Source organism: Rhinopithecus roxellana, chromosome 21, assembly GCF_007565055.1.
Source record: "Rhinopithecus roxellana isolate Shanxi Qingling chromosome 21, ASM756505v1, whole genome shotgun sequence".
Classification (NCBI taxonomy): Eukaryota; Metazoa; Chordata; class Mammalia; order Primates; family Cercopithecidae; genus Rhinopithecus; species Rhinopithecus roxellana.
The window spans coordinates 62,688,725-62,709,261 of record NC_044569.1 but is presented as its reverse complement, the minus strand read 5'-3'; the positions used below and the strand labels follow the sequence as shown (position 1 = coordinate 62,709,261).

The following is a 20,537-nucleotide window of genomic DNA, read 5'->3' as shown; positions in this document are numbered from 1 at the left end:
TTCCCCTAAAAATACCTAAACTAATAAGGATATTTTTCTTTCTTTATTGTCAGGTCAGCCCAAGCCAGAGGTAACTTGGTATAAGAATGGTCAAACCATGGATGAGAGTGGCATTGTTTCCAGCTATGAATTCTTTGAGAATCAGTATATTCATGTGTTACATCTCTCTTGGTAAGTGGCTATACCCCTGTGGACTGTTTACTAATATCCCTACATTCTGTCATGTGCTGGTTACTATGAGGTAAGGCCAAAAGATGGCTCATATTTGCTTCTAGAGTCCTAATTTTAGATGCTATTAGCAGGCATCAGCCAAAGCACCCAGCAATGACGATTTCCTGAACTCTGTTCAGTAACTAATTATACTCCCCTAATTTGCTGCTGTCAATGGAGTTAAGCTTTATCTAGAATTTTATTCAAGGTGATTCAGCCACTGTCATCCATTAAATAAGCTTTTCATTTCATCTTGATCTCTCTGGAAAGTAAAGAAAGTGTGATAGGATCTCAGCATTGTTGTCCAACCTTCCATGGGTAGGAAGGAAGGAGAAGTGGCTGGCAGTGATCCCATAGCACGTTGGTGGTGGAGTTCAGGCTGGAAGCCATACCCCCGGCTTTATTTTAGGAAGTAGTATGGTCCAGTACAGTGATTTCAAATTCTTTTTTGTTCCTCCAGGAGCTCTTGTTTGGATAAAACCAGGAAACTCAATAAGTAAGGGAGAGAAAATGCGAACTGCTCAGGGTGAGGCTGGGTAGGGAGTCAGTGCTTTTGATCCTCAATGCTACTAAATTGGTCACAGTGCCCTTATGGGGGCTCTGAGGAGCCTGAGAGTTCTTCAAAGCATGGTATGAAAATGAATGGTAGGCGTGGGAGTGTGCTGATAGCCTTGAGTCTGAGATTTAAAAAAAGACTTGTTGAGTTCCAGCTCTGCCATTTTCTTGCTGTATAACCTTGGCCAGTTGCTTAACCTCTCTGAAACTCAATTTTATCATCTGTCTTCATGATGACAGAGAGAGTTAAAGAATGTAATGCTTGTAGAAGTTTCATTATAGAGGAGTTGTTCATAAACATGAAGGCTTTCTTATCTCCCATCTATTACTTTGTTTAAAGTAACAGGCTGAGCGTGGTGGTGGCTCATGCCTGCAATCTCAGCACTTTGGGAGGGTGAGGCAGGAGGATTGCTCGAGGCCAGGAGTTTGAGACAAGCCTGAGCAACAGAGTGAGACTTCATCTCTACAAAAAAATTGAAAAATCGGCTGGGCATGGTGGCTTATGCCTGTAGTCCCAGTTGCTCGAGAGGCCAGGGTGGAGGAATTGCTGGAGCCCAGGAGTTTGAGGCTGCAGTCAGCTATGATTGCACCACTGCACTCCAGCTTGGGTGACAGAGTGAAATCCTGTCACAAAAATAAGTAAATATGTAAATAAATAATAAACATCAGACATTATTTTACCATGGTTGAAATGTTTACCTGACTTAGAGCATATCTAGCCTAACATTTAAGATACTCATTACTCATCTATTCTTTCATTCTTTAGATAATATTCTTCAGGCACCTACATATGCCAGGCATTTTGCTTAATGCTAGAGATGGCGGTAAATAAATAACACAAACATCATCCACACCCTTACAAAACATCAACTCTGGTATAGACGTTCAGTGGTGAACAAAGAAAGCCATTCTTCCCCTTACCACTCCAGTGAACCTGGGAGGCAGCCAGACTGGCGTTTGCTGGCCCTTGACCATGGCCTGAACTTTCCTACTTCTTCATTCCAACCTTATCAAAGTCTCCCCTTCCTCATCTTTATCCCATTCAGCTTAGAAACCACCCGTGAGGTTCACAGGTGAGATTCCAGCTACCCATGGGTCTGTCCAGCCTCAAACATTCTCATCTCCTTTGATCTTGATGAACAGGCCTCTCTTTTGGTGGTTATTCATTGCTCAGGATTGATGACAAGTTCAGTAGACTGTGGGCCTCACAGGGGGCAGGAGCCCTCTCTGATTCACGCAAACATCCCCTAGAACCTGGCACAGTGCCTGCAACATAAATATTTGTTGAAAGATTGATGGAGATATCTATCTATCTACCTATCTATCTATCTCCCTCCCTTTCTCTATCTATTGTTTTTGTGGTTGGTTTATCTAGATCAATGTTAGCAAACATTTTTCTAAAAGGGGCAGATAGTATTTTAGCCTTTGCAGGCCAGATGCAAAAATAGGCCACAACTATTTACGTCTGTCATAGATAATATGCTTTTTTAAAAAAAGAGCATAGTTGTGTACCAATAAAACTTTATTTACAAAAACAGATGAGGGAACAGATTTGGCCTGTGGGCTATAGCTTTCCTACCCTGGTAATATCCTTGAGGATCTACACGCTGAACCTCTTTGTATGTTTCCCACCCTTGCTTATTTGCCTCTGAGCATTCAATGCATATTTCCTAATTTTACTCTCACAGTAAACCAAAATATTATACCCATATTTTAGCCAGAAGAGAAGCTTGACATGTGTTCTTTTAAGAACTGAGATTTGCTATTACTGTTTTATGTTCCATATACAGGATGAGGATATAAAGGGATGGAGGAATAAGAAGCCCATGAGGAAGCCCCAGAGGCAGGTGGGCAAATCAAAGCAGGAGGTATACAAAGCAGGAGGGGAAACTTGGGAAGGGAACTTGCCCTGTGGAAGGTTCAGGCAGTCACCATTCCCTGCTCTGAGATCCAGCACCATAAAAATTGAGGATTTGACACAACAGAATCCACTCTCCACTCTTTCCAAGCTCCTGGGCTGCCATTTTGAAAAATAACCCATCTACTAGGAAAAGTATTCAGTCGTAATGCAAGAAATGTTGGTAGAGCCCTATAATAGATGTGGTCACGTTTTGCTGCTTACTAGTAAGTGTTCTGGGCACTAATGATTGTGGAAAGTTCTGACTTTTTATACCAGTAGTTCTGAATTCTAGCTGCCCATTAGTATCACCTGGGGAGCCTTTAAAACCCACTGATGCTTGGGCTTCGCTCTTGACCAATTAAATCAGAATCCCAGGTGATTCCAGTGTTTTGCCGAAAATGAGACACGCTGTATGTCCTAAACATTCATCTGCAAAGTAATCTGACTTATACCAGTATGTTAACTGCTGGTGAGGAAAATGAATGGAATTTTGTGCAAATGCCTTTCAAAGATTAAAAGTTAGTTGTTCATTATAATATTAGTCTCAAAATTTCCTGGTATACACCGTCAACCACTGAATTAGCTCATAGCCCAAAGAAAAGTACTTTTCTTCACCTACATTTGGTCTTTGGGTCATTAAATCCGAGTTTTTAGATATTTGAAAGCTCCCGTTTCTGTGTTTCCCAAGGGCTTTTTTTGGTTTAACAAATCTAATCTGCAGTTCTGCTTGGAGGCTAAGAGCCCTGCGGTTGTATTTATGAACCTTTTGATTTTCTTTCCTCTATGTTCCTTGCATTCTCCTCCGCATGCCGTCCTCATCTCATGAACCTGGGCACTTCAGGCGAGTGAGACAGCGGGAAAGAGATTTATCATTGCTGTTGTCACCTTGACATTACCACAGGTCAAGTGTGCTTGGCAGTGAAGAGAAATGGAAAGCCAAGAAGGCATTTCCAGGGAGAGAAACATCAATAATCACATTATGGTATGCACTGTAGCTTGAAATAGAGTTTTGTTTTTTGTTTTTTGTTTTTTTCCCAAAAGATGTAGGAGTTGAAGGGTGGGGAGGAAAATGCAAATAGATGTTTTCTACCTCATAATGAAAGCAAATTGCAACGATGTGTATACAAATGGGGAATTGTGTTCTCTTATGAACACAATGTAAAGAAAGGCAGCAAAGCAACAGATAAAAATCTGTCCAGGAACCCGCACTTAGATATACCCTCTCCTCAGCGGGGAGGCCTCCTTTGATGGTTGCAATCACATGGCTGTGCTGAGAGCCAGCAGGAGGGAGGTGGAAGGAAGGGGGAGGGGGCGGAGGACACATGGGAGCAGCAAACTCCGCCCCTACCTGGGCTAAAGGGGGACAAAGCAGCCCCTCTGCTCTCTCATCAACTCTGCCCTAGCATCAGCTGGGCTGGGGACAGGTCTGTAGAGCACCGGGCAGGGACAATGACCAGGAGAACGGCACAGTCACCACAAGCCAATCAGCTCATGGAGTGTATACACAGGTTGAATAGTGTCCCCCAAATCCATGTCTGCCTGGAGCCTCAGAATGCGACCTTACTTAGAAACAGGATTTCTGCAGGTATAATCAGTGAAGGAGTTCATATTGGATTAGGTTGTTGGATTGTTACGGAAAAGGGGTTCCGATCCAGACCCCAAGAGAGGGTTCTTGAACCTCACACAGGAAAGAATTTGGGGCAAGTTCATAGAGTAAGTGAGAGCAAGTTTATTAAGAAAGTAAAAGAATGGCAGAGCAGCGGTGTGGCCTACTCGCCTGGGTATACTTATTATTGATTATATGCTACACAAGGAATGGATAATTTATGAGTTTTCTGGGAAAAGGGCAGAGATTTCCCAGTCTCTCCTACTTTTAGGTTATATAGGGTAACTTCCAAATGTTGCCATGGCATTGGCAAAGTGTCGTGGTGCTGGTGAGAGTGTCTTTTGGCACCTAACACATTATGATTAGCGTATGAGCCATGAGGACAACCAGAGGTCACTTTCGTTGCCATCTTGGTTTTCGTGGGCTTTGGCTACTTCTTCACCGCATCCTGTTTTAATCAGCAGGGTCTTTGTGACCTGTATTTTGTGCCTCCCGTCTCATCCTGTGACTAAGAATGCCTAACCTCCTGGGAATGCAGTCCAGTAGGTCGCAGAGTTAGTTTACCCAGCTGCTATTCAAGTTGGAGTCACTTTGGTTCAAACACCTCTGACAGGATGGGTCCTAATTCAATGACTGGCATCCTTTTAAAAAGGGAGAACAGAGCCACAGAGACACACAGAGAAAAAATGGCGGTGGGAAGACAGAGACAGAGATTGGGGTGATGCAATGGCAAGCAGAGACACGCCAAAAATTGCCAGCAGCCACCAAAAACTAGGAAGGGGCAAGAGAAGAGTCTTCCCTGGAACCTTCAAGGGACCATGACTTGATGACAACTTGATTTAGACTTTTTGGACATGAGAACTGTGGAAGAATAAATTTCTGTTGCTTTTTGCCACCCAGTGTGTGGTAGTTTGTTATACAGCCCGAGGAAGCTAAAACCTGGGTTTACCGAGCAGTCCCGTCAAAGGAGGCAGGGCTTTTTGCCTACCTGGACATAAGCACTGGCCAGATTTATCTGAGAATGCAGTGTTGGTTCCAGACACACCAGCTGAGTTCATCCAGACCACCCAGTGGGAGATGTCTAGGGACCAAGGGGCAAAAACATTTTTTTCAAGTCTGCCCCAAATTCACAATTGATTATTCAAGGATTTGAAGGGGAAATCAATAAGGTTTGGGTCACTTGTGTTTTTCCCCCAGGGGACATTTGCTAATGTCTGGAAACATTTGGATTATCTTGACAGGAGGGGGTGGGGTGCTACTGTATCTGGCAGGAGGAGGCCAAAGCTGCTGCTGAACATTGGACAGTAAGCAGGGCAGCCCCCACAGTCAGAACTCTCCAATCTAAGATGTCTGGAGCACCAAGGTTGAGCAACTTTAGCAAACTACCACAAAACTGGTGGGCTCTTGAAGAGCAGCAGTTTCTTAGTTCTCATGGGTCTGTGGGCTGGGGGCTGGTTCTCTGCTGGTTTTCCCTGGCTTTCTCATGCTCATTCATGCCACTCAAGTCCATTTAAGGATTGTTTGGGCTGGAAGGTCCAGTGTGGTTTCCCTGGCAGGACTGGCAGTGGATACTGCTGTTGGCTGGGCCGCCTTGCTCTCCTCCACATGGGCTCTCATCCCCCGGGAGGCCGGCACTGGTTTCCTTACAGGACAGTCTCAGGGCAGCATTCCAAGGTCATGGAGCTGCAGGGCCTCCTGCAGAAATGAGTTCCACCCAACATCATTTCTCTCACATTCTCTTGGCCAAAGCAAGTCACAGGCCAACCCACATTTAAGAGGCAGAAAAATAGACTCTACTTTTGAAGAGTAGAGTAGCAAAGTCACATTGCAACAAGGTGTGCATACTCACATGAGTGGAATTAGCAGCCAGAGTTTGTAATCTGCATCTTCTATCTGTGGAACATTTAATTGATTTTTTAAATCATCTATTTGCATGTATCTTTATCCTTCTCAAAAAAACCATCTATGAGTGCCCCTTGCCTATAATTTTTTTTATCCTTTTTTTTTGAGATGGAGTCTCGCACTGTTGCCCAGGCTGGAGTGCAGTGGCAAGATCTGGGCTCACTGCAACTCCCACCTCCCAGGTTCAAGCAATTTTCCTGCCTCAGCCATCCAAGTAGCTGGGGTTACAGGCACATGCCACCACGCCCGGCTAATTTTTATATTTTTAGTAGAGGTGGGGTTTCACCATGTTGGCCAGGCTGGTCTTGAACTCCTGACCTCAGGTGATCTGCCCACCTCAGCCTCCCAAAGTGCTGGGATTACAGGCATGAGCCACCATGCTTGGCCTATTCTTAACCATTCATTTATCCAACAAATATTAAGGGCAGTTAATATGCTCTAGAATTCAGTGCCAAGTAAGAGGAAGCAAAGTTCTCTATGATCTCACTCACAGTCCAGTGGAGGAAACAGACACTGAAATTTCAGAAATGGATATTGAACCAGAGAGTGGTCACCCAGATACAAAGTTTTAAGCTGTTTTTGTTACACATGTTTCATACTTGCAACCCTGTTTGGATGATTTTCAATTTTCTTTTCCACTAGAACTCTAACATGCTATTAACTTGCTGCACCTCACAGAGTAGAATGTTTTTAGAAGGCGGACTCTGTGACTTCAGTAATGTGTCAGCATTCTCATTTATTTCAGACCCCAGGAGCCATGGGGTACGGTGTTACCTTCCTCAGGATACTCTGGTTTGAGAGCTCTTTGTAAGTGCTTGTCATCTCTGCACTGGGGAGGGCCATCAGTCTCTTTCTATACATGCTCACCCAAGGAAACCTAAACCATTTGCCAGACATCTGAAAAACATGAGTTATTGTTCGTGAATGAGACTAGGCAAGTGAGTATAGGTGAATCACTTAAAGATACCCCCTCTGGGGCCAGACATGGTGACTCATGCCTGTAATCCCAGCACTTTGGGAGGTTGAGACAGGCAGATCTCTTGAGGTCAGGAGTTGAAGACCAGCCTGGGCAACATGGTGAAACCCTGTCTCTACTAAAAATACAAAAATTAGCTGAGCATGGTGGCGTGAGACTGTAATCACAGCTACCTGGGAGTCTGAGGCATGAGAATCAGAATCACTTGAACCCAGGAGGCGGAGCTTGCAGTGAGCAGAGATCATGCCACTGCACTCCAGCCTGGGCAACAGCGAGACTCCATCTCAAAAAAAAAAAAGAAAAAAAAAGAAAAAAAAGATATCCCCATTGCTGGAAGAAACACCTCAGAGCACACAACCTGCTGATAGAATTGTCACCATCAACTTCACAATTCTTTCCACTATTGACAGCCAGGGTTCAAAGAGCTGGGTTTAAACCCCAGATCTGTAAGTTGTATCATCCTGGGCAAATTATTTAACTTTTCTATGTCTCAGTTTTCTCATCTGTAAAATGGGGATAATAATAACACCTGCCTAATAGGATTGTTGTGGGGGATTAAACCAACACATGCAAGGAATTTCGAATACTCAATAAATAATAGCTATTTCAGGTGCTTTAAACATGCTCCCCACCCCAAACTATAATTTTGGAACTGATTAAAATAGGAGAGTTTGGAGGTAAGAAAGGCAGCATTTTTCCCCTCTGCTATTTCTCTTTTGGAGGGTCAAAAAAAAGTAGTTAACATGATTGTTCAAGGAATCATCAGGTAGAAATAAAGATGACTGAATCTTGCTATGTCTTGGCTAAGATGGAAAATGCATTTCATCCAAGGTTGGAAAGTGTTTTGTGAACTTCATGTTCCTGTGAGCTTAAGTAGGTCTAACAAGTCTTAAGGATGACTGGTAGAACTTTCCGACACCTGGAAGCCATCTGTGTTCCCAACACAGGGCTGAGGCAGCTTCCCGTGGCATTCTCCCTGAATGAATTCAGCAGGCACGCATCAGGGCCGTGATTCAGACCATGCCTGGAGCCCTGCTTGAATGAGTTCCGAGGGTCTGATGAGGAACTCCCAGTTAGTCCCTGGGTGACAGGTCCCTTCTGAGAATCCACTGCTTGTCATCACATTCTGGTGGTGACTTTAGTAGGTAAGTGTCTCAGAAGAGCGAATGGTTATAGGCCATGTTCTGGGACACTCACTCACCTTTTCCTGGGGATGGGACCTGGGTGGCTGCTCCCACCATGGTGCAGACTCCTCAGGGCAAATCATGACTAAGGTGGCAGGTGATAGGTTGATCCAAGAGCCCCTCCCAAGACTTTGGGACAGTCAGGGAAAGGTGCACCAATCACTAGAAGTTGGAAACGTTCTGAAAGTCTGTGAAACTGTCACTCCATTGACACCTTCTGAGAACTGAGCAGGCCAGGCATGTTAGGGAAGTTCTTGGAGTCAGCCCTACTTTGTAATCACAGAATTAGAGGCAGACACGTCTGGAAAGAGTGAAAAGATGGGGTGCCTCACTCATGTAGAAATCGTGATGTGTTAGTGCTAGGGAACAGCTGACTAACTTCAAGGTAAAACTCATAAAGAAATTACCTGACAAGGGGAGATGGCTAGTTATGGGCAAAGCTGAAATTAATCAGGCCCTGTGAGTCCTGGGAAGGGCTTTGCCCCCACTCTGTAGGGAGAGGGCAGGACTGAGAAAGGGGTTCAGTTTGGCAGCGTAAGTCTCAGACCAGCCTCTTTCTCCTCCTCATGCATTCAGCTGAGGGCCTCTCATGACAGACCCAAGGTCTCCCTGCCTCTGCCAGGTCCTACCTGGGAGCCTCTCCTGCCCCTGCCTCCTGAGTTCTCCATGAACCACTGTTTGACTTGGACCTCATGCCCCTCCCTGTCTGCCTCCAGGCTCCATCACCTGGAATCCCTGCTTTGTCTTCTCCCAAGCACATGTTCCCATTCATTTTTATCTGAATCCCACAATGCTGGGCCAGTCTCGGTACATTCCATGAGACACCAGGCTACACCTCAGCAGAGTACCCCTCACATGGGAGGGGAGCTGCTGCTCTGGATCCTCCAGGATTCCCTTCAGGCCACGCCCCACACCTAGGCCCCAGGTGAACCTGAGAATGGGTGAGAATGGGCATGGCCCGTGAGAGGAGTTAAGCTCTGGGATGGTCCCTCAGACCCTGCCTGTCATAGTCAGCTTGAGCTACCCTACCAAAATACCATAGTGTGGGTGGTCTAAACAACAGAATTTTTCTTTCTCACCGTCCTGGAGGCTGGAAGTCCAAGATCGAGGTGCCATCATGGTTAGGTTCTGGTAAGGGCCCTCTTCCTGGTTTGCAGAATCTGCCTTCTCACTATGTTCTCACATGGGAGAGAGAGAAAGAGAGTGCAAGCTCTCTGGTGTCTCTTCTTCTAAGGGCACTAATCCTGTCATGAGGGCCCCACCCTCGTGACCTCATCTAAACCATATCACCTCCCAAAGGTCTTGTCTCCAAATACCATCACATTAGGGGTTAGGGCTTCAACATGTGAATTGGTGGTGGTAGGGGACATAATTCAGTAGTTAGCACAGCTGCAAATATGGAAGGGCTCTGGCTATATACAGGGCCAGACTAAGACAATGCCAATGGGGGTGGACAGGGACCCACTGGTTCAGAATCAGAGATTTGCAGCACTGTGTGAGAGCGTAAGTAGACATTCTAAGTATCATAAGTAGATACTCAGCTCTCAAGCCAGATTACCCAGGTCCAATTCTTGGCCTCACCTCTTACTTGGGCAGGTTGCTTAACCTCCATCTGCCACCATTTCTGTATCTGTAAAGTGGGAATGATTACAGTATCTACCTTGCAGGGTTGGGTGAAGATTAAATGAGATAATACATGTAAGGAAACTTTTTGATCAGTGCTGGTACTTAACAAATGCTAAGTAAATGTTCATTCTTTCTGCCCTGAGATCTCCTGTGTATTGTAAGACACAGCCGTTCTTTTGGTTTTGAGTTGGAGTCTTCCTCTGTCATCCAGGCTGGAGTGCAGTGGCACAATCTCAGCTCACTGCAACCTCTGCCTCCCAGGTTCAAGCAATTCTCTTGCCTCAGCCTCCCGAGTAGTTGGGTTTACAGGTGCCCACCACCACACCTGGCTAATTTTTTTTTGTATTTTAGTAGAGATGGGGTTTCACCATGTTGCCCAGGCTGGTCTCAAACTCCTAACCTCAAGTGATCCACCCACCTTAGCCTCTCAAAGTGCTGGGATTACAGGCATGAGCCACTGCACCCGGCCAATTTTTTTTTTTTTAAATTAGCTTGGGGTGGTGGCACGTACCTGAGGTCCCAGTTTCTTGGGAGGCTGAGCTGGGAGAACTGGTTAGGCCTGGGGGTTGAGGCTGCAGTGAGCCATGATCACACCACTGCACTCCAGTCTGGGTGACAAGATGAGACCCTGTCTCAAAACCATACAAACAAAAGATTTGTGGGAGGAATGAACACAAGGCATCCAGGGGTTCTGTTCTTCACTGAGTCTTGCCTCAAGGGAAGCAGGCAGGAGAGCCATTCCACGTACAGCATCTGAACTGGAGGAAGTGATTTGAATGAACGGTGGCTTCTTGGTGGTCAGAGGCTCTGCTGCTGAATCCTTAGGGCACTAGGTGAGCAGAATAATCTAACAGGCCTCCCGCAGTTGCTGTAGGAGAAGGCCCCGTTGTCAGCAGCACTGGTCACCATATGAGCTGCAGGGTGTCAGAGAGTGGCTGCTCCCTTTCCATCCTTGTCACTTCCCATTCCCTGCGGCGGCTGCTGCGGCAGCCGGATGGAGATTCTTCTCCTGTTGGAGCTGCTCCTTGACAGCCCTAATGAGGCTGCTCCCTCGGCCCAGAGCAGGGTGCCCTGCTTGCCCATCTGCCTGCCAGTAGGCTGCCGCTGCTCACCAGTGGACATCAGGAGGTGGCAGCCAGGCAGAGGCGTCCTGAGATGGTCAGATCAAGAAGACAGAGAGGGACACAGGACACAGCCAGCACTGAGGCCCTGACAACAGAACGGCAGACGAAGGGAAACCATTGGCTTGTGACGGATTTCTTCCCTGACCACAGGTCTCTGATTTTGGGAGAGAAATTCTCGGGCCTGGTTTTGCTCATTCCCCCTTTCTGGGTCCAGCAATTCGTTTTTTAAGAAGGAAAACCAACTCTTAACATCCACAGAGTGCATGCGGGGGCAGCTTGCCAGTCATTGACTAGGAAACTCAGCTCAAATTGAGCAGCTAGTGGAGTGACAGCTGATGTTTTCCTGAGAATTTAATAAAGGGACCTTTACCCTTGATGGAAACATTGGAGTCACCAAGCTGCAAGCGACTTCAAGATGTTGCCACTCAGAGCCTGGTCTTGAACTACCAGCATCAGCATCCCCTGGGAGCTTGTTAGAATGGCAAAATCCCAGCTCCCTCTCCAGACCCAGCCAATCAGAGCCTGCATTTTAATGATTCATGTGCATTTTTAATGCAAGAGAAACCCCACTGTAAGGCTTAGGCTTAGCCCACTCCTGGCTATACATTACCTCTGGGGAACTTAAAAAATTATTTATGCTTATATCCCACCCCTAAAAAATTCTGCTTTAATTGGTCAAATCCAACTGGTCTAGTCCACTGCTTACACCCTATAGGTCACCCAAGGCCCAGAGAGATCACAGGACCCATCCAAAGTAACACAACAGGTTAGGAATTAAAGCTAGGGTTAGAATCCCCAAATTCTGTTTTCCAGGGCCCCCGAGTCCATTACGTTAATCACTGCATCTCATCCTACCAGTGCCATCCTCCCGAACAAAATCTATTAAGATGCATCCTGGAATATAATTCAAAAAGGAGTGATCATAAGGACTTCATTCAAAAATAAGGATTCATGGAGGGCCTACTATATGCTGGGAATTGTTCTCACCCTGAGGATACAGCAGTGAATACTGGACGCCCTGATCTCATGGGAAAGGGATAGCAAGAGGAACCAGACATTTAACACACCAGGAACTATGTCATGGGTCAGGTGAAAAAGGATAAAGCGGCACGAGGGAGGGAAGGCGCATGACGGTGGGAAGGTCTCTCTGGTGAGGGGCTCTGAGCACAGAGGTGAAAGGGCAGAGCAGGAGGTGATGTGGCTATTACCCGGGGAAGGCAGGTTCTCTTCACCTTCTGTGACTCTCACGTCAGCTCATTGCTTATAGGCCATGGCACATGGTCACGACTTTGGATTTGATTTGGAGTGAGATGGAGACACACAAGAAGGTTTCTGAACAGAGATGTGATGACATTTTCTGGCTTAGTATAAAAGGATGACTCTCGTCTCAGTGCTGTGAATGTATCCTCTGGAGAAGACTCAGGGCACAGATGGGCACCTGCAAGCAAGCATGGAGGTAATTCAGATGAGACGGTGGTGCATCCACCCAGGACTGGTCCTGCAGAAGGTGGGAGCAAGCGGCCAGGTTCTGAGTGTAGTCTGACAGGAGCTGCTGTTGGACTGGATGCTGGATGTGAAAGGGGAGTGAAAGATGGACTCCAGGATTTTTGGCCTGAGCAACTGGTAGAATGGAATTGCAGTTTTGTGAAGACAAGAAGTGAGTCTGGATAGGGACATCCACAGTTTGGCTTGGGGCGTGCTGGGTGTTTGATGAATTAGCAGAGCTCTGAGCCCCTGTGGCCAGGGATGTTTGTGCTGCTGAGAGCTGGGGCTGCCCACCGTGGCTTGTCTAATGGAGCATTCATCTTAGTCCTGCTCGAAGATGACGGGCCTTATAGATTTAGAGAATAGATTTACAGTTCAAACTTACAATTGTTTTGGTATATTGTCACAATGCTCCTTAAGATTTCTGGGACATTATGCTCACTTGGTGGCCTGTTAGGTGCTTTGGGTGGTAATTGTTTCCAGGATAACTTTCAGTTTTCTTTTGATAAGAAGCGTCAGTCATCTATTAACTAAGCATGGTGGTAGTAATGCCACAGGATTTTTTTCCTTTCTGAAATCAGTTTGCCTGTTTCTTGTTCAAAGAATCTCTGGTGGGTCTGTGTTGCTCCAAGAGGCTCAGAAAGCTATTGAAAGTGCAGAGCTTCTGCACCAAGTGGCAGCCAGGAAACCGCTCCCCACGCATCCCCAGGAAAAGATCCTGGCTCTACTACAAATGTGCTTGTTCCCTGATGTGTTTGCTATTGTACAAGAATCCATGTCCATTTATTTAGTTCAGTGCTTCTGAGCACTGGCTGCCCAAAGGAATAGCCTAGAAGCCTTAAAAAAAAAAAAACCTGATGGTGAAGGTTTCACCCCATTATGCTGCTTAATTGTGACTTTTTTTTTTTTTTTTTGGTGTGGGGAAGAGGTGGGGTCCTGGCACTGGTATTTTTTTCAGATTATTTTTATTTTTGAGATGGAGTTTTTGCTCTGTCACCCAGGCTGAAGTACAATGGTGCGATCTCGACTCACTGCAACCTCTGCCTCCCAGGTCCAAGCGATTCTCATGCCTCAGTCTCCCAAGTAGCTGGGATTACAGGTGTGCACCACCACACCTGGCTAATTTTTGTATTTTTAGTAGAGATGGGGTTTCACCATGTTGGCCAGGCTGGCCTCAAACTCTTGACCTCAGGTGATCCACCCACTTTGGCCTCCCAAAGTGCCAGGATTACAGGTGTGAGCCACCGCACCTGGCCTTTTTTGCCTTTTTATTTATTTATTTATTTTTGAGATGGAGTCTCTCCCTATCGCCCAGGCTGGAGTACAATGGAGCAATCTCAGCTCACTGCAACCTCCACCTCCCGGGTTCAAGCGAGTCTCCTGCCTCAGCCACCCAAGTAGCTGGGATTGCAGGCGCATGCCACGACACCCAGGTAATTTTTGTATTTTTAGTAGAGACGGGATTTCACCATGTTGGCCAGACTGGTCTTGAACTCCTGACCTCGTGATCCGTCTGCTTTGGCCTCCCAAAGTGCTGGGACTACAGGCGTGAGACTTTATTTTTTAGAGTAGTTTTGGGGTCACAGCAAAATTGAGCACAAGGCACAGAGAATTCCCACATACCTTCTGTCCGGCATAGTACATTTGTTACAATCCATGAACCCACACTGACACATCATCACCCCAAGTCCATAGTTTACATGAGGGTTCACTCTTGGTGTCCGTTCTATAGGTTTGGACAAAGGTGTCATGACATGTATCTACCTTTGTAGAATCAACAGTTATCTCCCTGCCTTAAAAATCCTCTGGCACTGATATTTTTACAAAGCGCTCCAAGTCATTTGCACATTCAGCCAGGGCTGAGAACTACTGATTTAGTCTTACTGTGTGCCAGGCTTTGCTTTCAGCACTTTATAGGAGTTAACTCCCTTAATCCTCATGTCACCGGGTTGATGTCGGTTCAGCCATTGTCCAGAGCTGTCAAGTGGTTTGTTCAACTGCTGCCCAGCAGATGGGCCGGCATGTGAACCCAGGCACACTCGCTGCTAAGTCTGTCCCTTAACCACTATGCAGTACTTACTGACTTTGCCAGCTGCCTCTGCAATCTGCTCCCAATTGCTCTTGGGTGAAGAAGAAAAGTAAACTTTCCCTTGCAGTTCACACACTCACAGTGCTCCTGGATAGAATTCTGTACCCTCCACACGGGAGCTGCTTCCCACCCACTGCCCCTGTTCTTTATGGCCCTCTCCCCCAGCCCTACCTCCTGCGAATCCCACCTCAGCTCATTGCTTTATTGTCCCTTACACATGACCTGATCATTCCAGCTCTGGTGCATCTGCCAGGAATGCCCTCCCCTCTTCCCACCCGGCCAAAATGTAATTCTTCCCTGCCGGGCTCAAGTTCTGTGCTCCTGGCTTCATTTCCTAAGGCCCAGGCCACTGTGACCTCTCCCCTCCTAACCACCAGAAGCACTGGCTGCCTCAGCTGTGCCTTTTGGAATTCAATGACACTGGAGTTTGCAAATCGCATACTGCTCCGTTTGATACCCAAAAGTCTCATCTCTGGGGAAGGAAGCAAGTCTTCTACTAATTTCTTGTTTCCCTTCTCAAGTCCCATGCAGTGTGCTAAGCATGTATGGTTGTAGGTCCAGCAGGACACATGGGAGAACAGGGTGTTCCTGCTCATTTGGGGGCCACAGGTCATATCAGATATGGAGAGCAAGAGCGTTTGCTCCTCATCCCCGGTCTGTGGTATAAAACGCGGTTAGGATCTTACAGAATTATTTTCCATCCCTTTCTATATAACTGTTTTATTTGCTTCCCAGTGAACTGGAACCTGAAGTCTAAACCCCTTAGTATGGGATGGAAAACCTTCCATGATCTGGGCTGAGCCACCTCCTGGCAGGTGACCCTATCTCTTGATTCACCTGGGCCAGCCTTAGTTTCTCCAGCATGGCCCCAGTCTCTGCCTGTTGCTTTGATGTATTAAGGGTCCTTTTCAGGCCGGGCACAGTGACTCACATCTGTAATCCCAGCACTTTGGGAGGCCGAGGCATGCGGATCACAAGGTCAGGAGATCGAGACCATCCTGGCTAACACGGTGAAACTACATCTCTACTAAAAAAATACAAAAAAATTAGCTGGGCATGGTGGTGCACACCTGTAGTCCCAGCTACTTGGGAAGCTGAGGCAGGAGAATGGCGTGAACCCGGGAGGCGGAGCTTGCAGTGAGCCGAGATCACGCCACTACACTCCAGCCTGGGCGACAGAGCCAGACTCCATCTCAAAAAAAAAAAAAAAAAAAAAAAAAAGGAGCCCCTTTTCACTCTCTGAAGTGTCCTGTTTAAACAGCGAACAATGCAGTTACCCTACCCTCCCGCCTACCACTCCCCCAAGTTCCAAATTAAAAATGGTTTATTGTTTCCTGGGAGGGCCTGAAGCTTTCTTTCCTACCTCCTTCCACATTTAGGCTATTCCTTCTGCCTGGAACGATCACCCCTCCACCAACCACAGACACACGTCATCTTTCCCGCCAAAATCCCGCCCTGTATTTCCTGGTCTGCTTCAGCTGCTGAGCTCCCCAGGAAACCTCCCTTCATGATCTTGCATGCCCCCAACACCTGAATCCTTATAACTGGTATGCTTGCTAATGGTGCCTGGCACACACTGTCCTGTATTATAGCTGTTTGTATAGACACGTCATTTCCCTTACTGGATGGGAGGCTCCCGAGAGAAGAGCCTACGAACTTCACCTCTTTATCATCCACATAGTGGCTAACACAATGCTTTATACACGGTAGACATGGTGGACTGTTTCCTATCATTTTTTTGGCCATATAACTTAAGACATGTCACATCTTCTCTGGGCCTCAGTTCCAATATCTGTAACATAGTTCCAATTCCTGTATCTGTTAGGGTCTAATCAGGAAGACAAAAACCATTTTGAAGCATTTAGTGCAGGGTTGCACAGATGACAGCCAACAGGGAACAGTGAGGTCACCCAGAGCCACTATCTCCTGGGCAGCAGAGACAAAGGGAGGAGGCAAGACTTGCAGTTCCAGGTCACAGGCCACAGGGCAGAAACTGGACCTCTGGTAGGCTGTCCCATGGGACCTGGAACTACGGAAGAGATGATTTCTTCTTTCTTCCCTTCCCACCCCCCGATGTACTGTCTCTCTTTGGTCAAACACAGCAAGAAGCCAGCAGTCATGGGAGCTGGGGTGTTGCAGCTTCAGGGGTCAGCCCTGGTGATAGAGAGCAGAACTGGGGAAGAAGGCAGGTGGCTAAGAACCGGCCTGGGAGAGACACAGCTCTGAAGTCCCTTTCAGCTCTTTAGGTGTGTGGTTCAACCAATCTGTTGAATAAATAACTGAATAAATTGGTAAATGTGTGAGGAGTCTCCTCATTGTTTTGAAAGGTATCAAGTTACTTGTAGAAAATATGATCAAGAAATTCAGAGAATTCTTCCATCTCCAGGACAAACACAGCTTTGGAGCTTGGGAAAGACCAAAGTCTTTCCTATTCCTTCAGTTATTAATATGATTATTGATAGCAGCTGTCAGGTAATAAAATACAGACACTTGGCTTAAGAAAATATGATGACCTTCACCTGGTGCTGTGGCCAAGGAAAGGACACGGATGTCATCGTGTGATTATTTATTGAGTGGAGCCCTCTTCCCCTCCCTGCTGCAGTGGGAGGAAGGCTCGAAACACTCACAGCCACAGGAGGGGAGCTTCAGAGACCTCCTTCCCCCCGCATTCCTGGCTGAAAGGGTGAAGACGCTACAGACCTCGTGTTTCCTGATCTTGTTTTCTTTCACTGGAAAGTGGAATGCATAATAAAATGGAATGTCTGTGGTGCAAAGTGGTGGTTGTATAGCATCTAAATTCCAGAGATAATTCCAAATCTTTTTTTTTTTTATTGTTTTAGATGGAGCCTCGCTCTGTCACCCAGGTTGGAGTGCAGTGGTGCAATTTCAGCTCACGGCAACCTCCACCCCCCCAGGTTCAAGTGACTCTCCTGCCTTAGCCTTCCAAGTAGCTGGGATTACAGGCATGTGCCACCACACCTGGCTAATTTTTGTATTTTTTAGTAAAGATGGGGCTTCACCATGTTGCCTAGGCTGGTCTCAAACTCCTGACCTCAAGTGATCCACGTGCCTCAGCCTCCCAAAATGCTGGGATTACAGGCATGAGCCAACACACCTGGCTGAGAATTCCAAATCTTACCTCTAGCTAATACTTCAGCTGCTTCTTCTATGAACCCTGTCTTCAGGGCACCTGCTCAAGTAGCAGTTTGAGTTTCAGCAATTTTAATATTGTTGGGAGCGGGAAAATGACCTCAGGGCAGGCAATAAAGGATTATCCACTTTTCAGGCCACATGAGATTACTGATTTTATTTTTATTTTTGCTGGTGGAATCACCCACCTTAATGGTCAATAAGTAGATGTATGAAATAATGCACATGACCCTTAGGGTAGGATGAGGATGAGAATGATGATGAACAAGATGATGACGATTGAAATGTAGAGACTAAAAAGTATATCATTTTGACGGCTATATTGTGCTGGTAGGTAGAAAAAAATTGTTTGCTTATGTCTTCCTTTTCTACTTGTTTCATTCTGTTCCCCAACCTCTTGTCTTCATATTCCTCTTTGATAGGGTTACTAGTCCTGTGGATTCTTGTCCTGCTTAGTTTTTACTCATATTTCTAATCCTTGTTCCCAAAGCACAAAATCATGCTAAGTTGGCTGAATCCTAAAGAACTTTTAGGATTAGCTCTTCCAGAATTGATGGAACCACCCTCCTCCTGCCCAAAATTAAATTAGATAGGCCCATGTATTAAGCATTGAATCAGAAATCTCTGGAAGTGGAGCCCAGACGTAGGTCTTCTTTCCCCGTCTTTCTTTATTTGCAACAAGCAAGAAAAACCACAGAGGTTATGTCATCAGCCTAAGAGGATACACAAATGAACAAACCAAGCAAAGCAGTGACCCCTCCATGCTAATGCCCATCTTCCAGGGTGCAAAAGCTAGCTGTTCTGCTGTGACAGTGTATCCAGGCTTCTCTTGGTGAATAGCTTAAATCAATGATTCTCAAAGTGTGTTCCTTGGACTTCTGGAAGTCCCTAACACCCTTTTAGGGATCCTCAGGGTCACAAATGTTATCCTAAAAATACTCAAACATATTCAGCAATCCCATTACTAGATATAAACCCAAAAGACTATAAATTATTCTATTATAAAGATATGTGCACACATATGTTCATTGTCACACCAATAACAATAGCAAAGACATGGAATCAACCCAAATGCCCATCAATGATAGACTGGATAAAGTAAATGTGGTACATATACACCACGGAATACTATGCAGCCATAAAAAGGAATGAGATCCTGTCCTCTGCAGGGACATGGATGGAGCTGGAAGTCATTTTCCTCAGCAAACTAATGCAGGAACAGAAAACCAAAAACCACATGTTCTTATAAGTGGGAGCTGAAAAATGGGAACACATGGACACAGGGAGGGGAACAACACATGCTGGGGCCTGTCAGTGGATGGGGGTTGGGGAGGAGTGGTGTGAGGGGTGGAGCATTAGGAAAAGTAGCTAATGCATGCTGGACTAAATATCTACGTGATGGGTTGATGGTGCAGAAAACCACCATGGCACACGTTACCTATGTAACAAACCTGCACATCCTGCCCATGTACCCCAGAACTTAAAAATTAAAAAAAAATTCAAACATTATTTGCCCTTTTCACTGTGTTGAAATGTACACTCATGGTAAAAAGCAATGAAGGGTATAAGTCTGTTGGTGGCTTAGCATGAATCATGGCAGTGGTCCCGAACCATATTAGTTGCCATAGAATTCTGCATTTCCATACAGCCACAGTTAAAAACAACAAACCAAAGTTTTACTTAATGTCCTGTATGCATCAGTAAAAATGGGGTAATTTTATTAAATCTTGATAACTCGGTAGCCCTTTTAATGTCCTTTATGCATCAGTAAAAATAGGGGATTTTTGTTAAATCTTGATAACTCAGTAGCCCTTTTAATACTCCATGTAATAAAATGGGAAATATATACAGAGCACCTCTGCTGGATTTTCTTAGATGATGAACATCTTGAGGACAAGCTTCTGCATGATTGCTTAAGTTGCAAGCTGAACTAGCCACTTCTTTCATGGATTATAATTTTTACTCAAAAGAATAACGGACAAATGATGGTTATTCAGCCTTGGGTATTTGGCAGACATTTTCTGAAAAAAGAACAAAACAAGCCTGCCACTTCAAGGAAAACTAAAAGTATGTGTTGCCAGTGATAAAATCCAAACTTGCAAGCTGTCATTGCAGTCCCTTCTCTGAACTAGGGACTTCCAGTTTTTTCCAATATTCCTTCTGTTTTTTCCTCTATCTTCTCTCCTATGGGGACTCTCATTATGTATATATTGTAAGCTGGTATACCATCGGGCTCCAGAACTCTTTATTTTTCTATATTCTTTTCTCTTTGTGTTACTAAAATTGGATAATCTCAACTGACCTCTTCAAGTTTGTTGATTCTTATTCCATCTGCCCAAATCTGCTGTAGAGCCCTTTTGTGAATTTTTTATTTCAGTTACTGTAATTTTAAATTTCTGAATTTCTATTTAGTTTGTATGTATAATTTATATGTCTTTATTGAAACACTATGCTCATACTTTTTTTCAGCTCTTTAGACATGGTTTTATTTCTTTGAACATATTTAAAATAGATAATTTAAAGTTTGGTCCAGCAAGTCTAGGAACAATTTCTATCGATTGCTTTTTCTTCTGTGTACAGGCCATACTTTGTTTCTTTGCATGTCACATAATTTTTATTGAAAACTGGACATTTTAAACAATGTAATGTGGCAACTCTGGAAATGAGATTCTCCCACCTTCCCAGGGCTTATTGTTTGCTTGCTTAGTGACTTTTCTGAACGAATTATTT

General features: G+C 45.5%; 1 protein-coding gene across 3 annotated transcripts in view; it reads left to right on the top strand.

Moving 5' to 3' along the window:
• ALPK2 (alpha kinase 2) overlaps positions 1–20,537 on the top strand; it is a 145,553-nt gene that overhangs the window by 21,077 nt on the left and 103,939 nt on the right. For all 3 annotated transcript variants that reach the window (XM_010374672.2, XM_010374673.2, XM_010374674.2), the window contains one exon: positions 54–171. In XM_010374672.2, coding sequence (XP_010372974.2) covers positions 54–171 — 118 coding nt within the window. The remainder of the gene's footprint in view (positions 1–53; positions 172–20,537) is intronic.